We start from the raw sequence: 17,755 nt of genomic DNA, 5'->3' as shown, positions 1-17,755 counted from the left end.
CGCCTCAGACAACCAAGGCCAGGATAGGCTTTGCCTGCGTCACTAGTTTGTTCTATCCTGCCCGGCCCAGAAAAATAATCTACCTCGAAAGAAGACAAAACATAAAGACAAGTGTGCGTTAGGCTACCAAGGAGGCATTACTTCCGATTACTAATCTGATTCCCCATCGCTGTCCAAAGAGGAACCTGCCACCAATCAAGTTCCTGCGCAAGTTATTTTATTTCCCACAGCCTCTCCACCTGCCGCGGCGGTGCTTCGCGAACCCCAGGCTTCCCTCCGGCGACCCCCCGTGGGCTGCAGCAAAAACGGGGCGCTTCGGCGGGGCGGGGGCGGGCGGCTGCTGTGAATCCGGCCGGTTACCACCGCAGTTTTAGTGGCCTCCGATTGGCCACCAAGCAGGCGGGAGGCACAGCGGAGGAGGGAGGCGGAGGCGAGGACGGGCGGCGGCAGCGGCGGGAGGGGATTGGAGAGGGGAGCGGGCCGCGGAGCAGAGCAGCGCGTGCGACAAGCGCGGGGAGAGCGGTGGCGGCGGTGGCTTTGGCTCGCCCCGGTCGCGCTCCTGGAGGCCGAGCGGGGTTCGCGGGCAGCTGCGGCGGGGGGGTGGGGGGTGAGGCGGCGCGCGCAGTGAGCGGCGCGGGGCGAGGACCGGCAGGCGGGTGCTGGCGCTCAGGCTGCAGGTTCGGCCGTGGCAGCTGCTTCGCGGGACGGAGCCGCAGCGGTAGCGGCCACGCGGGCCTCTAGCTTCACCCCCACGCGGCCGAGACCGGAGAACAGTCTCCAACTCGCCCGGGGACGGGAAAGGGGAGCCGAGAAGCGGCCCTTAGCCCCCACGCAGCGGAAGCTTCGGGCGGCGGGACTGCTGCCCTTTGTGGGCTCAGCGCGCAAGACACGGAGCGCCCTCCCCGCGGCGCTCTTCCCAGCGTCTTAGTCGTGGCGAGCGGCCTTGGAGAGGGGACCCGGAGGAAGCAAAACCACGAGCCCGAAACCTCGCGTTGCGGAGCTCCTGTGGAGCGCCATCCGCTCCACTTCCACCTCCGCATCCTACACCGGCCAAGGTCCCCGCCGCAGCCGCCTGCATCCCTCCCAGCTTCCGCTGCGCTTTGGGCCAGAGCAGAACCGCCTGCGCTGCCACCGCGGCCGCCCACACACACACACACACACACACACACACACACACACGCACACGCACGCTCGTCTTCCCCCCGCCCCCTCCCCAGCCCCTTGATCTCTGGGTCTGTTTTATTACTCCTGGTGCGAGTCCCGCGGACTCCGCGGCCCGCTATTTTTCATCAGCTCTCTCTCCATTGGCGGGGAGAGGAGAGCAGCGGAGAAGGGGGTGGGGTGGGGAGGGGTAGGGAAGGGGGTGGAAACTGCCTGGAGCCCTCTCTCCGCGCCGCTGTTGGTGCTGCTGCTGTTGCTGCCGCCTCCGGCTCCTCGCTCGGCCCCTCTCCGCCTCCATGTGCCGGATAGTGGGAGCGCCGCGGACCCTGCTGCCGCTGCTGGCGGCCCTGCTTCAGGTACGCGGCGGTCCCCGCGGGCCGGGCCGCGGGTGAGGTGGGGCGGGCGGCGCCGGGTCCCTTTGTTCCCCGCGCCGCTGCGGGGTCGGGCTGCGCACCCGGGAAGGGAGGTGCCGCACCGCGCGGCCGGGAGCTGCGCAGACACTAGGCTCCAGCCGGTCGCTGGGGCAGGGCTGCCGGGGCCGGCTGATCTCCCACGCCTCTCTTGGCGAGTCCCGAAGAAGCCGTTCGCAGGCCCCCTCTGCTCCTCCTTCGTGGTCGAGAGAGCTCGCGGGAGGTATCTCTAGGCAGCAGTACGGTGAGGTAGGATAGCATACCGGAGGGTTTCCCTGTTTTCTACGCTTTTCGCCCCTCGCATTGCACTTTGCTCCAGTTTTTTTGTTGTTGTTTATTTCTGCGGGGATGGGTCGTGAGTTTGCAGTAGCATTTCTCACTCTGGTGTCTTAGTTACGGGACTTGCCTCCACCCCACCCCGCCCTGGCACCCGCGCGCCTCCCGGTGCCAGAGGGCTCCACTGTCCTATTGTCCTTACCCCAGCCCAGAGTTGCCTCCTGTTCTTGTTCTCTTGCCCTCACGTTTGCTGTGTCGGTCCCATCTGGAAAGAAAACCTCGCCCCCTTGCCTCCTGGAGTCCTTGCGGGTCTGCGCCTCCGCACCTAGCTCCTGCCGGTACACCCCTTTATCCCACCCCAAGGGGGAGAAGTTCCATTACTCGGCTATTTTTCTTCTTCCTCGGTCCGGCTGCCTCTGCCCTGCGTTTGCCCCGGGGGTGCTTTCACCCGGAGCCTCCGCACTTTTCGCACCTTCGGGAGAATGCCACCTAGTCTCTCATGGAATCCGTACTAGGAGGCTCCCCGCCGCAGGAAGCACCTGCTCCAGGCAGGTCGCAGGCTCCCTAGCCACTCCGCGCCGCCGTTTCCCAGCCCGGCCGACCACCCAACTTTCCCGCGGCGCCCCTTCGGAGGATGCCCCGAGGCCCCGCCCGGGCCGCCAGCTAGGTCCCGGGAAGAAACGCCGAGCGCTTCGGCCGCGGTCCCCTGGTAGGGGCCTGGTGGGGGTCCTCAATCTGCCCCCGCAGGCCGTGGGGTCCCAAAACAACAACCGGAGAGGGGCGTGTCTGCCCTCATAGCAGTCTAGGGTCTCCCGGGAAATCCTCCGGAGGGGCCTCTTGAGCACCACCGGCGGCTGGGGGTGGTGGCCAGCCGGTGGCAGCTCGTAAAAGTGCGGTCGCAGCTCCGAAGTGCGGCTGCGCCGGGGGCGGCCGGGGCAGGGCAGGGACAGATGGTAAGGATCACCCTCCTCCGTGGTCTTCACCGCTCAGGGCCTGGCGCGCTGCGGCTTGAGGGAAGGGGGTTACCGACACTAGGGGCGGGACAGGGCCGGCGCCCACGGTCTCTTAGCGCTTTCTCCCACCGCCCCCTAGAGGGGTGTGGGCTTGGCGGCGCCGAGCCCTGTCCATGGTGCGCCATGGAGCGTCAGCCGGGCCCCGTCCGCTCTGCGCTCTCTTGCCCAGGTCGCGCTCTCTCCCACTTTCCTGCTCTCTCCTCGCCCCTGGCTCTTTGGCCGCCCGGGTCCCGTTGTTTCTTTTCCATTTCTTGGGTTTCTGCTTTTGTTCTTTCGTCTCCTGCTGGTCTTTCTCCCCTTCCCCCACTGGCCAGTCTGCCCTCCTGCCTCTCTCCTGACTCTGGGCTTTCAGAACTATTAGACTAGACATTTTTGGTCTCTGCCGTTTTCGGGAGTGGATGGAATTTCTTTTAACTTGGGGGAGGAGACCTGCCAGTCACTTGCTAACAAAAGTACCTCCTGTTATAAAACCACTCTTTATTCTTGGAGCACACACTCCTCATTCTTTCACCTCCTGTCACTTCATTTATTGTGTTTTTTGTTTTTTTTTTTTTTTTTTTAAATGGGGTTTATTAAAGAGGTTAGGCTGAAAGGGAAGAGGAAAAAAAGTGCTAATTCAAGTGTTTGAAGTTAAGGGGAATACAAAATAAACTCATAAGTACTGGGGACATCAGATAGTTTCTTTCTTTTAAAAAAGAACGTCATAAATTAAAAATACCTTCTAAAAACATTTTTTTGGACATAATAAATTTTCAGAATGTGATGGTATGTTCACTAATTTTTTTATCTGAAAGTAAGCTTTAATTGAATACAGTGAAGTTAGGGCAGAAGGACACATTTATTTGATGATCATTATTACCATGGGACTAAATGTGCTACCAATGGAGTAATCTCATTTCCTTTTTTAGTCACCTACCTTGAAGTCAGGTGTGGATTTTGTAGGTCATTTACTTTTTTCCTTAAGTATTTTTTAAAATACTATTTATAAATGTCAAATATTACGCTTATCTTTTCCATTGTAAGTTCTTTTCTCAGTTTCTTCTAAACAGTGTTGGCGTTGACTTTCATGAACCTTCAGGAAAGGGGAAATTATAACTTTATCATCACGTTGTTTCGCAGTCTTCTAATTCATGGCTACAAGTCAAGCAATAACATTGAATGATTTGCAAGGTCATTAGGAGTGGAAGCACAGCAGTTTATGCAACATGAGTTTTAGGGTTAGTGCAAAATGTGGATTGTACAATTGAGATTAGAAATGACTGTGCTAATGGTCTGCTTTACACACCAGAACAACAAAGATCTATCTGCAAGGTGAAAATGGCCCCTCTGCAGTCATCTGCTATTAAAAGTCTAGTTTTTTTCAGGACAGACTAAGGAGCCAAGAGTTTCTGAAAAGAGAATGAATAGGTTATTAGTGTAGATACAGAGCAACCTCATTTTTTCAGACCATTTTAAATAAGAATAATTGAACATTCAGAAGGACTTTATGCCTTTAATTGTTAACTGAAGTGTACCTTGTTTTACTTTGAACACCTTTTTTTCCACTTTGAGAGATTATTAGTTTTCTTATTATTTTACCTAGATTTACATATTCTGGTCAGTTTTGCATATTATGGTATTTAGCTTTAAGATTTTCTCCATTCTTCCTCGTTTTAATTTAGGGTATTAGCATTGTCCTTTTCATTAAAAAAAGGTAGAATTCGAGCATTAAATTTCACTGATCATGGGATATGACAAAGTTATGATAGGCTTTTCTTTTAAATTATACAGTGACTTTCAAATCTATGAATAGATTTATCATCAGGGAAACAAAATCAATATTACTTTTACTACCTACTCAGTAATTAGTAGATTAGAAACCTGTTTTGTTTTCCTAGTTCATATTTTGATTGCATAATTCTATTGTTCTAATTTAAATACACTCGTATGTGTTATGACACATCAAGGACATCACCTTAATGTTCATAGATATTCTGGGTTCATAGTCTTATCTTAGCACATCTATCCTGCATTCAACCCTGAATGAGGACATATGAAAAAAGATGCATGAGCCATAAGTGATTTTCATCTGTTTAGGTATAAACTTTGAGGAGATTAACATGCAACACATGAAACATAAAAAGAAGCTTTGTTTTAGGATGTGGAGAATCTAGGATGTGCTAATCATTTTAAGTATAAGATATGTATGTCTTGGTGTTTATTTGATTTCCATGTGTCTTTGTTACAAGTTCTTGTGAAAGAAAGGAGAATTAACATGGTGTTCACAGTTTATTCTATTTTTTGGACATAGTTATACCTTATCTTTGCCCTTTTCTTATCTTGTGGCCTGTGGTCATTAGTAATAGATGGTGCATTGCAAACATACTAGGTATGATTTGAAAAATAATAATTTGTGTATCTTAAAATATTTTATAGGCACATTTTTAAAAGATGATGTATATATTTAGGCCACAATTGCAAGTTCACAATTTACTTACAGAGTGCACTTTTTGACTTTTATTTGTTTACTAAAGTCTGCTTTGACCTTCTTCTAAAACTTTGGACTGAAATTTTTTAAGAGGGAATTCTTTTTTAGATAGTTTGTATTTTTACATGTAGAGACTAAAGTCATTTTGGAACAGATTATTTTGGTGGCAGTGTATTGCACCAAACTGTCCTTAATTTCCTTTTTCATTAAAAATCTTCACTGCTTAAATCAGTTGTGCCTCATTAAGCTTTAGGATTATTAATCGGGAAATGTCAAGATTTAAAGCAACAGTTAATCTTGCTTTAAAATGCCTTAAAAAAAATCCTAAGTAACTCAAATCCTAATTCTGTTTTCCAAGGGGTAGTCTTGTTAGAGTGTGATATTTTAAAGAAAAATCAGAGCTATTATTTAAGAAATGTGGTGTTAGTGTATGCACTCTTGTTTTGCCCAAGTTAACATTATTCAAATTTTTTCTTTTGGCTCAAATACAAAAAGTAATCAAGTTTAAGCATTGCAGACTTGTGGTGAATTTTATCAACCATTTAAAAAACGTGATAGATTTGAAATTTGGGTTTTGTCATTACTCAAATGAGTAATTATTCAAGTATTTTACATCTGCCATTAGTACACCTTTTAGAACCTAAGTATTTCCAAGTTGGGTTAAGAACTATAAGTGAAACATAATTTACCAACAAATCATTATGCTTCACATATCTGATTTTTCATACTAAAACTTATTTTTGTCCTTATTTTCCAGCAAATTCTATCAGTTAATTTGAGCAGATGCTAGTCTTTGTGAATTTAAATAAATGTAGATAAATTTTAATTAAACAACCCTATTCATGCCTGGCAGATAAATGTTTTAGTAAGAGCTATATCTTCTACATATATAAAGTGCTGGGTTTAAAGTATGCAGAAGGAGGTGCATTCAGGAACTAAATGGGAATTTGGAAAGATTTGGAAATAAAGATTACAGTTTATGTTGTACTACAATTTTTAAAAGGAAAATTTAGGTTACACATAAGTACTGCTCAGTTTTATTTCTTGTTACTCTCTTCAGTACTCAGTGCACTTCCTTGTCTGAGCTTCCAACTATACTTACTGCACGCAACCCATATAAATGGGTTGCATATATATTCACACATCATACATGTTGAGGACTGCTATCAACATGTGTGACATATGTGTCTTCTGCAACATGTATCTCAGTTTGGCATGAAGTGTCAATTGATAATTGATAACTGTGTGTGTGTGTCATGCAAGGTGGTTAACACAGAAGTTCAAAGTCTGAAGTTCATTTATTATGGCTTTCTGGTCCAGTAAATAATGAAAAATATGCTTTGTACAGCCCAAATATTAGCCTTTTGCAGCTCCTTTAGTACTCATCCCCAATAGAGTCTGCCTGGTGCCAGTATCTCCAAGACTGGGTTCTAATGTTATGCTTCCTATGTTGCAGGGAATTCAAATTTTAAATTTTACACACACACACACACACACACACACACACACTCACACAGTTTATAGAAGTATCAAATGCATTCAGTAAAGTGCACATATAAGTGGGTAGCCTGCTGAATGTTCGTAAATTGAACATACTATTGAATCGGCAACCAAACAAATCAGAAACACTACCAGCACTCCCAGGAATACCCGCTTCCAATTTTAACCCATCTCCCAATGCTAATTATTTACTTGACTTCTAATAGCAAATCAGTTTTCAACATACTTAACTTCCCAGATATTTCTATAGTGTCAATGAGTCTGTCCTAATTTTTTGACTGTTAAGACATATATGACATAAATATATGGACAGTTTTGCAAATTGAATGTAAGATGCCAGACACAAAAGGGAATGGAGTGTGTATGACTTCACCAAATACAATAATAAGCAGAGTAGTCTATGGTGGTTAGGGCATCAAGAGTACTGTAATTTTGTTCTGTGCAAATGAGCTGCCCTTACATAGGGTCAAGGGCAATAGCTAGTGTCAAGGGCAGGAAGTTGGGGGTTCTAATCTGGTCCAGATGTGCTTTGTTCTCTTAAACTCTCTGACCTCTTTTTGTCAGTAGTGAAATATTGGACCTGGTTGGATTAGTTGATCTCTAAGGGACTTTTCAGTTCTGTGACTCTTGTGACTGAATGACTAATTTTTAACCTGAAATGCAAGGATTTTCAGATACAATAGTACGCTGTGATTTTATGGTTATTAACAGTGGTTTATCATATATGATAGGCTAGAAGTCCTCTGTATTTTATATGTTGACTTTTAAACATAATTTTTTTCATTGGTTGTTTTGCTTTTACCACTGAAAGTAAATTTTTGAGGGGTGGAGGAGGGCCACTTAGGCTTAAAGAAAGGGAAATGTAATATAATTAAGAATACAAATTATTATTTTTATTCTTTTATATTTCTTTGAGAGAAGATAGCCTCAATGAGAATGATCAAAGTGAGTGATGTGGATGAGCATGAAAGTTACAGCCCTTTTACCGAGCAGGTACTCCTCTGGCTATTTTTCTGCAGCTATGTCTGTATTCATGAGGAACACGTTGTGTGTATACATATATAAGGATATGTATGGAAGCATTTTTTATGATTCGAAAAGATTGGATTAGTTGATTTCTGAAAATCCCATCAATAAGAACTGATTTGACAAATTGAGGTGTAATGTGCAGCGTGATTTGAGAACCTCTACTGTGTGGAATAAAACATTTTAGTTCTAGTTTGTGGTCAAGAAAATGATTGCTAAACCATCCAGTGTTTTTGTCAGTCTTGCACCTAGAAGAGCTATAGAGAAGGACAGCCAAAATAATCAGTGGGGTTTCAGGGCTTCTGAATGAAGAGAAATTGGACAAAGACCACAGATAGAAGCTGTAACTGAAGAATAGACTATCAAGCAGAATAGAAGGAAGATGAAGATGACCTAAATTAACACTAGACCATCCTTAAGTCGAGTTGAGAACAACCTATAGCAGCAAACTGAGCTATAAGTAGGTCCAAGGAAGATTGGCTAAATTAATGGATAGTTAAATAATAGATAAGTTTCCATGTTGTAGCATGGAATGACCACACTATACTGAGTTATCTGTGCCGAAATTATACTAGTTGGTTAAACCATTGTGATATATCTTGCATTCTCTTGACTGATTGAATGTTTAATTTTTCATCTCTTCTGATAGTGAAAGTGTAATCTAAAGTGGACCTTACTAGTGTCTAGAACTTGAGATACAGAAAAACATCTAGTATAGGATGTTCTAGTCTACTGCCTAGATGAAGTAAACTATTCAACTTGGGTTTTTCAAAGAAGCATTGGGAGAATTAGTTGTATAATGCTTTTAAAACAGCTTGAGCTATTTAAAAGGAGGTGCCATTATAAATGCAATATGACGTTCATTATAGAGTAACTTAGGTGCTTGATCCATGATCTGTTCATAGGTTTTCTTCTACAAAATATACCTGACTATAATAAAAATAAATACTGGAGTAATAGTGTACTTATGTAGTTCTGTATATTGTAATTTTAATACTGGTTTTTATGTTAAACAATTTTACTTGACCATAGTGTAGACTTGTATACAGCTATATATTGTAGTTTTAATATTGGCTTCTTTGTTAATTTTTTTAAAAATTTACTTCATTATAATTTAAAACATTTATACCCAGATTCCCCCATCCCCCAATTCAAATATATTAATATTTTAGTGGATTAAGGAAGTAGGAAAAAATTAATTAAAGGAGCATAATTTGGAATCTTTAGTATTCCAAAAATTACTAGAACTGGAAATGGAAATGTGAAGTGACAGTTTCCCTCATTATTGAAATAAGTTTTGAGTTCATTTCAGCTTTCTTCTGTTGCATTATATATAGAACTTCTGTGGTACTGCTTTCAGTAAGGGTTCTAAAATTGCCCTTACAGTTTTTTTGCACATATGTAGTTCTAAGACATTTCACAATTTATTTTTCATAATTTTCAATAGTTCATTCATATAACTCCGAAGAACACACATGCCAGGGAAAACCATTGAAACTTTAGATAGTTGCTGCTACCTCTTCAAATCATTTTTTAAAAACAATGTCTGGTAGTACTAAACCTTAAAATGAAATATTTTTAACTTCACAATGGGAAGCTAATATGTTATCTCCGTTAATTATTGCTGTAACACTGGGAAATAGGTGGTTTTATTTTCTAATTTTAGAAATGGTGGAACTGGAACTCAGGCATTTTGAATATTATGAGAATCCACAGTAAAACCCTATCTGTCATGGTAGAAGTGAACCTGACTGCAAAGCACATGGTTTTCTCCTTCTAACAGGCTGGGACTCTTAATATGATACTCAAGGAACGAATGTTGCCTTAAAAAGGAATTTCAATTCTTCTCTATGGAGTTGATAAACTTTTTTTAAAAAGTAGTTAACTTTTGAATTACATTCTCTATTTAATCTTGACCTTAAATATTTTGATTTATTTTGGCATCTGAAGGAAAAATCTAATGGTTGGTTAGGATTTTCACTCATGTTTAAAATATGTTCTCTTACAGAAAGAAAAAATTCTTAGGGAAACGATTCAGAGTTAGTTTTATAATGTTCTTCAAATTGTCTTGATCAACAAAAAATACACTGATAATGTGCTCAAAAAGTAATTCTTTTATGTGAGTTCTGGAACTTAAATACTTCCTAAGAGTTTATAGAAACTCTCAGGCTATGCTTTTTTTTAACTGTTTTTTTTCCACATTCTTTTGTGTGAAAAGAAATTCAGGAGATTCTATCACTATGTTTTAAAATGTTTTATTGTTTAATGGCACCTTTCCCATGTTTAAATAGTTTGAATTACTTTTTCTGCCACAAATGAAATTATTTGGCATCTGTTAAAATATACATATACGTATATACATATACATATATAGGTGTGTGTGTGTGTGTGTGTGTGTATATATATCCGCATTTCAAAAGGACGTACTACAAACAGGTTCCTGTGAATATTTTGTGGAGTGACTGAGTAGACACTGATTTGTTTGCTGTTGAGAAAGCCTAGAACTATTTTGTTTGTAATTTGACTGATTTTCGTGGATGGATACACTTGGCTGGACTATAATCTCCAATAACATGTCTGTTAGTTGATTGAGGAGCTATTAAGTGAACTCTGAAATAAATTACTAAAAAAATTATTAATTTTATTAAGTTTAAAGGGAATATAATTCACTCCTTCTGCTTAACATAAATCTTTTTTGTTAAATTTATTGGGGGGTGACAATGGTTAATAAAAATGTATTGATATCAAATGTGCAATTCTGTAATACAACATCAGTGTATTGCATGTGGGTGTTCACCACCCAAAGTCAAATGTCCATCAGTCACCAGATGAGGTCTGACAATTAAGTTTGTGAACTTGTTGCAATGATATCAGAGGGATTATTCATTATGAATTTGTACCAACTGGACAAACAGTTAACCAAGTTTACTATTTGGAAGTGTTGAAAAGTCCTTGTGAAAAAGTTAGACGACCTGAACTTTTGGCCAACAATTCATGGCTCTTGCACCATGACAATGCACCAGCTCACATGGTACTGTCTGTAAGGGAGTTTTTAGCCAGTAAACAAATAACTGTATTGGAACACCCTCCCTACTCCCCTGATCTGGCCCCCAATGACCTCTTTCTTTACCCAAAGATAAAGAAAATACTGAAAGGAAGTCATTTTGATGACATTCAGGACATCAATGGTAATATGATGACAGCTCTGATGGCCATTCCTGAAAAAGAGTTGCAAAATTGCTTTAAAGGGTGGACTAGGTGCTGGTATTGGTGCAACGCTTCCCAAGGGGAGTACTTTGAAGGTGACTGTAGTGATATTCAGCAACAATAATATATGTAGCACTTTTTCTAGGATAAGTTCACTGACTTAAGTGTCGGACCTCGTATATTTGACCCCCTTAACCCTTTTACCCTCTGGCAACCACTGAATGGCTGCCTGTGTCTATGAGTTTTTGCTTGTTTGTTTGTCTTACCCATTTGTTGCTTTCAGTTTTATATTTCCCGTATGAGTGAGGTCATATGGTTCTGGACTTTCTCTGAGTTATTTCATTTAGCATGATAATTTCAAGATCCGTCCATGTTGTCGCAAATGGCAGTGTTTCATCTTTTGTTATGCTGAGTGATATTCCATTTGTATATGTACAACATTTTTTTCCAATCATCTATCAAATGACATTTCAGTTGATTCCATGTCTTGGCCACCGTGAATAATGCTGCAATGAACATAGGGGTATATATAACTTTACAGATAAATGTTATCATATTTTTTTTAGGTAGATACCCAGAAGAGGGAGTGCTGGGTCGTATGGTAATTCTAATCTCAAAATCTTTAATAAACTGAAGACTCTGAACACTTTAATTTTGTTGTTGTTGTTGTGTTAATGGTTAACGCAGCAGTTCAAAGTCTGTGATTCATTTATTATGGCTTTTTGGTCTAGTAAATAATGAAAAATATGCTTTGTACAGCCCAAATACTAGCCTTTTGCAGCTCCTTTGGTGTTCATCCCCAATAGTCTGTCTGGTGCCAATATCTCCAAGATTGGGTTCTAATGTTCTGCTTCCTGTGTTACAGGGAATTCAGAATTTAAATTTTACACACACACGCACACACACACACACACACACAGTCACACACAGTTTATAGAAGTATCAAATGCATTCAGGAAAGTAAACATATAAGTGGATACCCTCTGAATGTTCATAAATTGAGCATACTATTGAATCGGCAACCAAACAAGTCACAGCATTACCAGCATTCCCAGGAATACCCGCTTCCAATTTTAACCCATCTCCCAATGCTAATTATTTACCTAACTTCTAATAGCATAGATCACTTTGTTTATATTTGTACTTCATGAACTCACGCACACACTATATTCTCTTTTGTGTCTGGCATCTTCCACTCAATTTGTAAAATCCATAGGTTTGTGTCATATATTTGTTAATAGTGACAAAATTAGGAGAGACTCGTTGACACTATAGACATATCTGGGAAGTTATTATGTTGAAATGGATTTTTAAAAAAGAACATTAGAAAGAAAAGAAGAGACTGATTGTTTCACGGCATCTAACAGTCACTTGCACGTTTATGATGTCAAGCCTGGAAATGCCTTTTGTGGGTTTTCCTCCTCAGATACCTTTTTCTGTAATTCTGATAATTTGGTAATAATTGTTTCAGCCAAAAGCCAAAGACATTTGGAATTCAGTAAGTTATTGCTTCTTTTTATCAGAAGGAGGATAGAGGCAAAGAATTAAATGTCTCTTTGACTTGAAGTCGTCAAGCAGAAAGTTTGAGTGTTAACAGATTGTAATCTTTTCAGTGATATGGTACTTAATACCTTCTCTGAGATTAATAGTGGCCCACTTCTCAATGAGGCCTTAACCAGATTTATTTTTAATTAAAAAAAGGTTAAATTGAGGGGTTATAATGCCACAAACTGCCAGTTTTTAAACTGTCAGTTTTTCTGGCGGTTCAATGTATCTTTGGGTACAGTCAGTTGTCTTTTGTGTTTGTGTAGATTTTTTTAAAGATCTGAGAGGTTGCCATGAAGGATGCTGAGTACATACTTGTCCCAAGATCTTTCTTTCTAGAGGGCTTTTCTCTCAATTTGTAATGGTTGCTGAGTAAATCTAGATTCTAGGTGGAGGAGTCTATGCATGCTGATAAGGACTAAGGAATCAAATTCCACAAGTAGTGGCCCACCAAGGATTTGTTTGCTCCAAAGCAGCTCCAGTTTATTTATGTTCTTACACGTGTGGACTTCATTTTACAATATTTAACAAAGGTTGTACACTTTGTGTGGCCTTAGCTTATTGATAACATAATTTGTATTTGCTTGTGTTTCGTCCCTATATATAGTTTTTCTACCATAAAAGTAATTGTTTACATATAGTGTGTTTTCAGGATTAAATTTTATTTACAGTTATGTCTTTTCTGTTTGACGGATAACTAAGAACATTTGAGGAGAATATAATAACCATTGATTTAATGTACAAATTGATTTATAGTTAAGTACCTTGTAAATGAAACTGAGTTATTTCATGATTTGGTTTATTTGGTTTCATGATTTGGTTTATGATCTTCCATTTATTTGAGGCCATCCCAGTGGAACTATGTTTAAAAGGGGGATAGTGGCATATTTAAATGTAGATAACATCTGCAGATCCTTTATAACATTTTATGTCCTAAAATAAAAGCATTTTGGAAAACAGGTTACTTTTTTTTGTATTTGCATAAGTAATGGATATGATCAAGATTCTGATTTTTTACTAAGCCTTGGTTCTTCATAATTAAAATAAACAAATATTTAAAGATATTTGTCAAACATGTGTTTCTGGAATACTATTCTTTGGTAAGTGAACCAAGATATAAATTGAGACTATTTACCTCCAAACACAGTCTTTTCAAACCTCATGCTATATCACATTGTATTTATCTGTTTATATTTTCACATTTAGATATTTGTCTGAATTTTATTTTTGTAGACGGGATGAGATAGGAGGTCTTGCTTTATCCCACCACCTCCAGATTTTATGCACATAACACACATATGCAGAATGACACACGGGTGACTGTCATTTGTGAAATAAAATTTCTATTTCTATTAACTGAAATGTTTCCATTATTATGTATAACATTTCTGTAGATTTGAAGATCTCATGTTTTTGTTTTTGTTTTCTCGCTCCAATTTTATTGCTTTAGTTGCTTAGAGAGGTGTTGTGCACAATGGTTAGAAATGGGGACCCTGGAACTAGATGACCAGTATTTGTGCCCTGATTCAGACACTTGCTGTGTGAATTTGGACACCATCTTTGACTTTTCTATCCCTCAGAGGCCCATTTGTAATGTAGGAATAATAAACAGCATCAATCATAAGGTTGTTACCGAAGAGGGAATGGGTTAATACATATGTAAATCACTTAGAAAAGTGCTTTCATATAATAAGCAGGATGTAAGATCTTTGAAGATTTGGGGGCATAGACGTTACCATTGCTTTACACAAACAATCAGCGATAATTGAATTATTTAAATAAGTTTGAGCACTTGATACAAGCAAGGCTTTATTCAGTGTTATAGCAGAATTACTTGTAAATTGCATGAGCTACCACCACTGTTCCTTAGACCACACTTGGAAGCCACATTGGAAGGGCATGTATGTTAACCTTCCTCCTTAAATTCTAACAGATTTGATTTGGGAATTACAGGTAATTAAACAGGAGCTATTGTGGTGTTTCTAGGTCTGTCTCTTCTGTGATTTAATTCTTTAATGGGCTGGTATGGAAGCGTGTGTGTGTGTGTGTGTGTGTGTGTGTGTGTGTGTGTGTCTGTTCAGAGTAGCCTGGAACCAGAGTAAGTTATTTAGTCTCTGAATACTTTTAATATGATGATGAGGACCTAACAGAGAGGAGAGGGTTGAGGGTAATATTACAATGGTCGATGCCAACACAGAATCTGCAAAAACAGAGTGAAGGTAGATTAATTGTTCTTGCAGATGCTGGTTTATTGACAATCAGATGTAGGAAGTGTTGCTTTTAACTTAGTTTCATCCTATCCTAATGGCAGCACATAATTTTTTAGTAATTACTATGTGCCAGGTGCTGTTTTAAGTACATGCATTGATTCATTTAATTTGCAGAAAAATTATACCCATTTTACGTATGAAGACACCAAAGCACAAATAGGTTAAATCAAGGTGCCCAGTTATTTTATTGAGTGATGGAACTAGGATTCAAATACCAGCAGCCTGACGTCAGACCCTGTGTTCCTAGGTTTGATATTTATTTCAATGCAGGTAAAAAGTTTAAGGCAAGATTGATATCCATTTCTAGCTTGTGGATGTATGAAGTTCAACCTTTAAAAACACTCTCTTTTTCTGTTGTAAAATATGGTACACGTAGATAGAGACGTATATAAATCATACATTTTAAACAATAATTCAAGTATACGAAACTATGTCAGTGTAACTACCAGCCAGGATAAGAAATAGAACACGTCCAGTGCCTTGGAAGTTACTCGAGTACTCTTCCCAATCCCTTCATCCTAGAAGTAACCACTATTTTTATTTTTCTGATAATTGTTTTTTGCTTTTCTTTATAGTTTTACCATCTATGTATATATTCCATATAGAGGGATACATGTGTTTATATAAATGTATATATTAGGTTGGTGCAAACCTAATTGCAGTTTAAAAGGTTAAAAATAATTGCAAGAATCGCAGTTATGTTTGCACCAACCTAATATGTGTGTATGTATAAATGTACCATGCATACATGTATATGTATATGTGTGGATATATATATATATATATATATATATATATATATATATATATATAACTGTATATATAGTGTATACATTTGTGTATATATGTGTATGTGTTTTTTGTGTGTCATTTGCTTCTTTTCAGTATTATGTCATTTAGTTGAGTTGTATAGCTGTAAGTAGTTTATTCATTTTCACGGCTCTAGGGCATCACATGCTATGAAGATGGTGCAGTTTATAAATTCAGTTTATTGTTGATAGGCTGTGTGTGTGACAGGATTTTGCCGCTATGAACATTCCTATACGTGCCACCTGGGCATAAGTGCCAGGAATACTCAAGGGCTGCATTTCCCAAACTTGAGTTTGCATGAGACTCTCCTGAACCTGAAAGCTTGTTAAGCATATATTCCTGGCTGCACCCCCTGAGCTTCTGATTCACGAAATCAGTATTGGAGTCTGAGAATTTGCATGTCTAGCGAGCTCCCAGGTGATGGAATGCGGGTCTTCTCTGAGCTACATACCAAGGAGAAGAATTGTAGAATTGCTGGGTTGCAAGCTATGTGCATGGTAATCTTGACTAGCTAATAATACAACAGTGTTTTCCAAACTGCATATTTTTATTTTTCCATAATTTTAGTGTGCACGATATAGTTAAACTTTAACATTTCTAACAGTTTGGTGGACTGCATTATAGTATATCTTTTTGTATATCAATTTGCATGCTCCTGGTTACTAATGCAGTAGAGATTGTTTTTATATGTGCTTTGGCCTTTTTTTTTTTTTTCTTTCTCGAGGTGTCTATGAACCCGCATGGATAAAGTTTGTATCTTATCTGAAGTTTGTAATTTGTCTGTCACTTGGTTTTACTGTTTATTTCCCATTCCTTTGCCTAATGTTTTCAGTCATGGTTTGTATGATGTGTTTCCAAGGATTGTGAGTCTTCTTGAAGGCTGAATCATTTGATTAAATCTAATATTTGCTGAGTGCTCACTATGTGCCAGACCAAGCACTTCACCTGCATTGTCTCATGTAATCCTCACATCGGCTCCCTGAGATAGGTAGGCATTTTGTCATCATCCATTTTACGAAAGTCTGAACAAAGCCTGGCATAAACCATTCACCCAAAGGCACACCATTAGGAGGTGGTATGCCTTAGCAGCGAGATAAGTCTGTCTATTCAAGGTTTTAAAGGATTGCAGCCTGAAGGGGGATTTGGACTTTAGAATGACCACTTAAAGGACCCAGTTTTCAGGGAGCAAACTTTGGCCTTATGAGTGGGAATATCTAACAGATTGAGCCAGAAGCCATGGAAGCAGGCAATTTCTGTCACTGGCCACACAAACCCTGGGCGGTGATTTTAAGAGATGCAAGTAACTGATGAGTGATTGACGGTTCTGTGAATTGCCCTGTTTCCCCTTACCTCAAGCTGGCTTGGCCCAGAAATGTAGTCACCCAATAATCTAGACGTACATGTGACTTTCTGTTCCCAGCCCATAAGCTCCCCAAGCACTTGAAGAATCTTGGTTGTCTGCCCTCAGACCCTCAGCATTCAGCCGTCCTAGTGGCTTTGTGGCCTGCTGGTGTCATAAGGATTTATTTGGCTTAGTTTCTTTTTGATCTTTTAGCGCTGGCTTTTGAGTATTTAGTAATATTGAGTCTTTGTAGGTAATTTTTGGCGTCTTTGAAGGGACCTAATAAATAGTGCTTCTTATCCATCTAAGTACCGGACAAATACGATAAAACGTCAGCAGACAGAGAACTAAAATACCACCTTTATTACTGATAAAGACAAGATCGGAGAATGTGGCTCAAATGTGTCAGATCTCAGGGTTTAATCCCCCCCCCCCCCGCCATATTTAACAATGCTGGATGAGGGCTGGCCTCCTACCTGGTGGTCCTGCCACTGTAAATTCACCTACAGCATAATGATATTTGCACTGCATTGGCAGACTTACTCCTAACAAAAGAGAGGTAATGGAGGGACTGGACTCCGTAGGCCCAGTTGTGTCATCCAAACTTGCTGGACAGGTCAACGGGTCAGGAGTGGTCTTACTAGTGTAGTTCCCTCTACCTGCAAGTAGGGAATAGGGGTTCCACTAAACCTTCCCCAGATTTTGGATTAACCATTGAGTCCATGTTC

At 40.4% G+C, this 17,755-nt stretch overlaps 1 protein-coding gene across 1 annotated transcript in view; it reads left to right on the top strand.

The window, feature by feature from the left end:
* Window positions 1-461: 461 nt before the first annotated feature.
* The window catches only part of CDH2 (cadherin 2), a 207,268-nt gene continuing 189,974 nt past the window's right edge, over window positions 462-17,755 (top strand). The window contains exon 1 of the mRNA XM_074340200.2: window positions 462-1,517. Coding sequence (XP_074196301.1) covers window positions 1,458-1,517 — 60 coding nt within the window. The 5' untranslated portion in view covers window positions 462-1,457. The remainder of the gene's footprint in view (window positions 1,518-17,755) is intronic.

Source organism: Rhinolophus sinicus, chromosome 4 (genome assembly GCF_057876585.1).
Source record: "Rhinolophus sinicus isolate RSI-liver-muscle chromosome 4, RSI-T2T, whole genome shotgun sequence".
NCBI lineage: Eukaryota > Metazoa > Chordata > Mammalia > Chiroptera > Rhinolophidae > Rhinolophus > Rhinolophus sinicus.
Note: the sequence above shows the minus strand (reverse complement) of the source record. Positions and strands in the feature narration are given on the sequence as shown.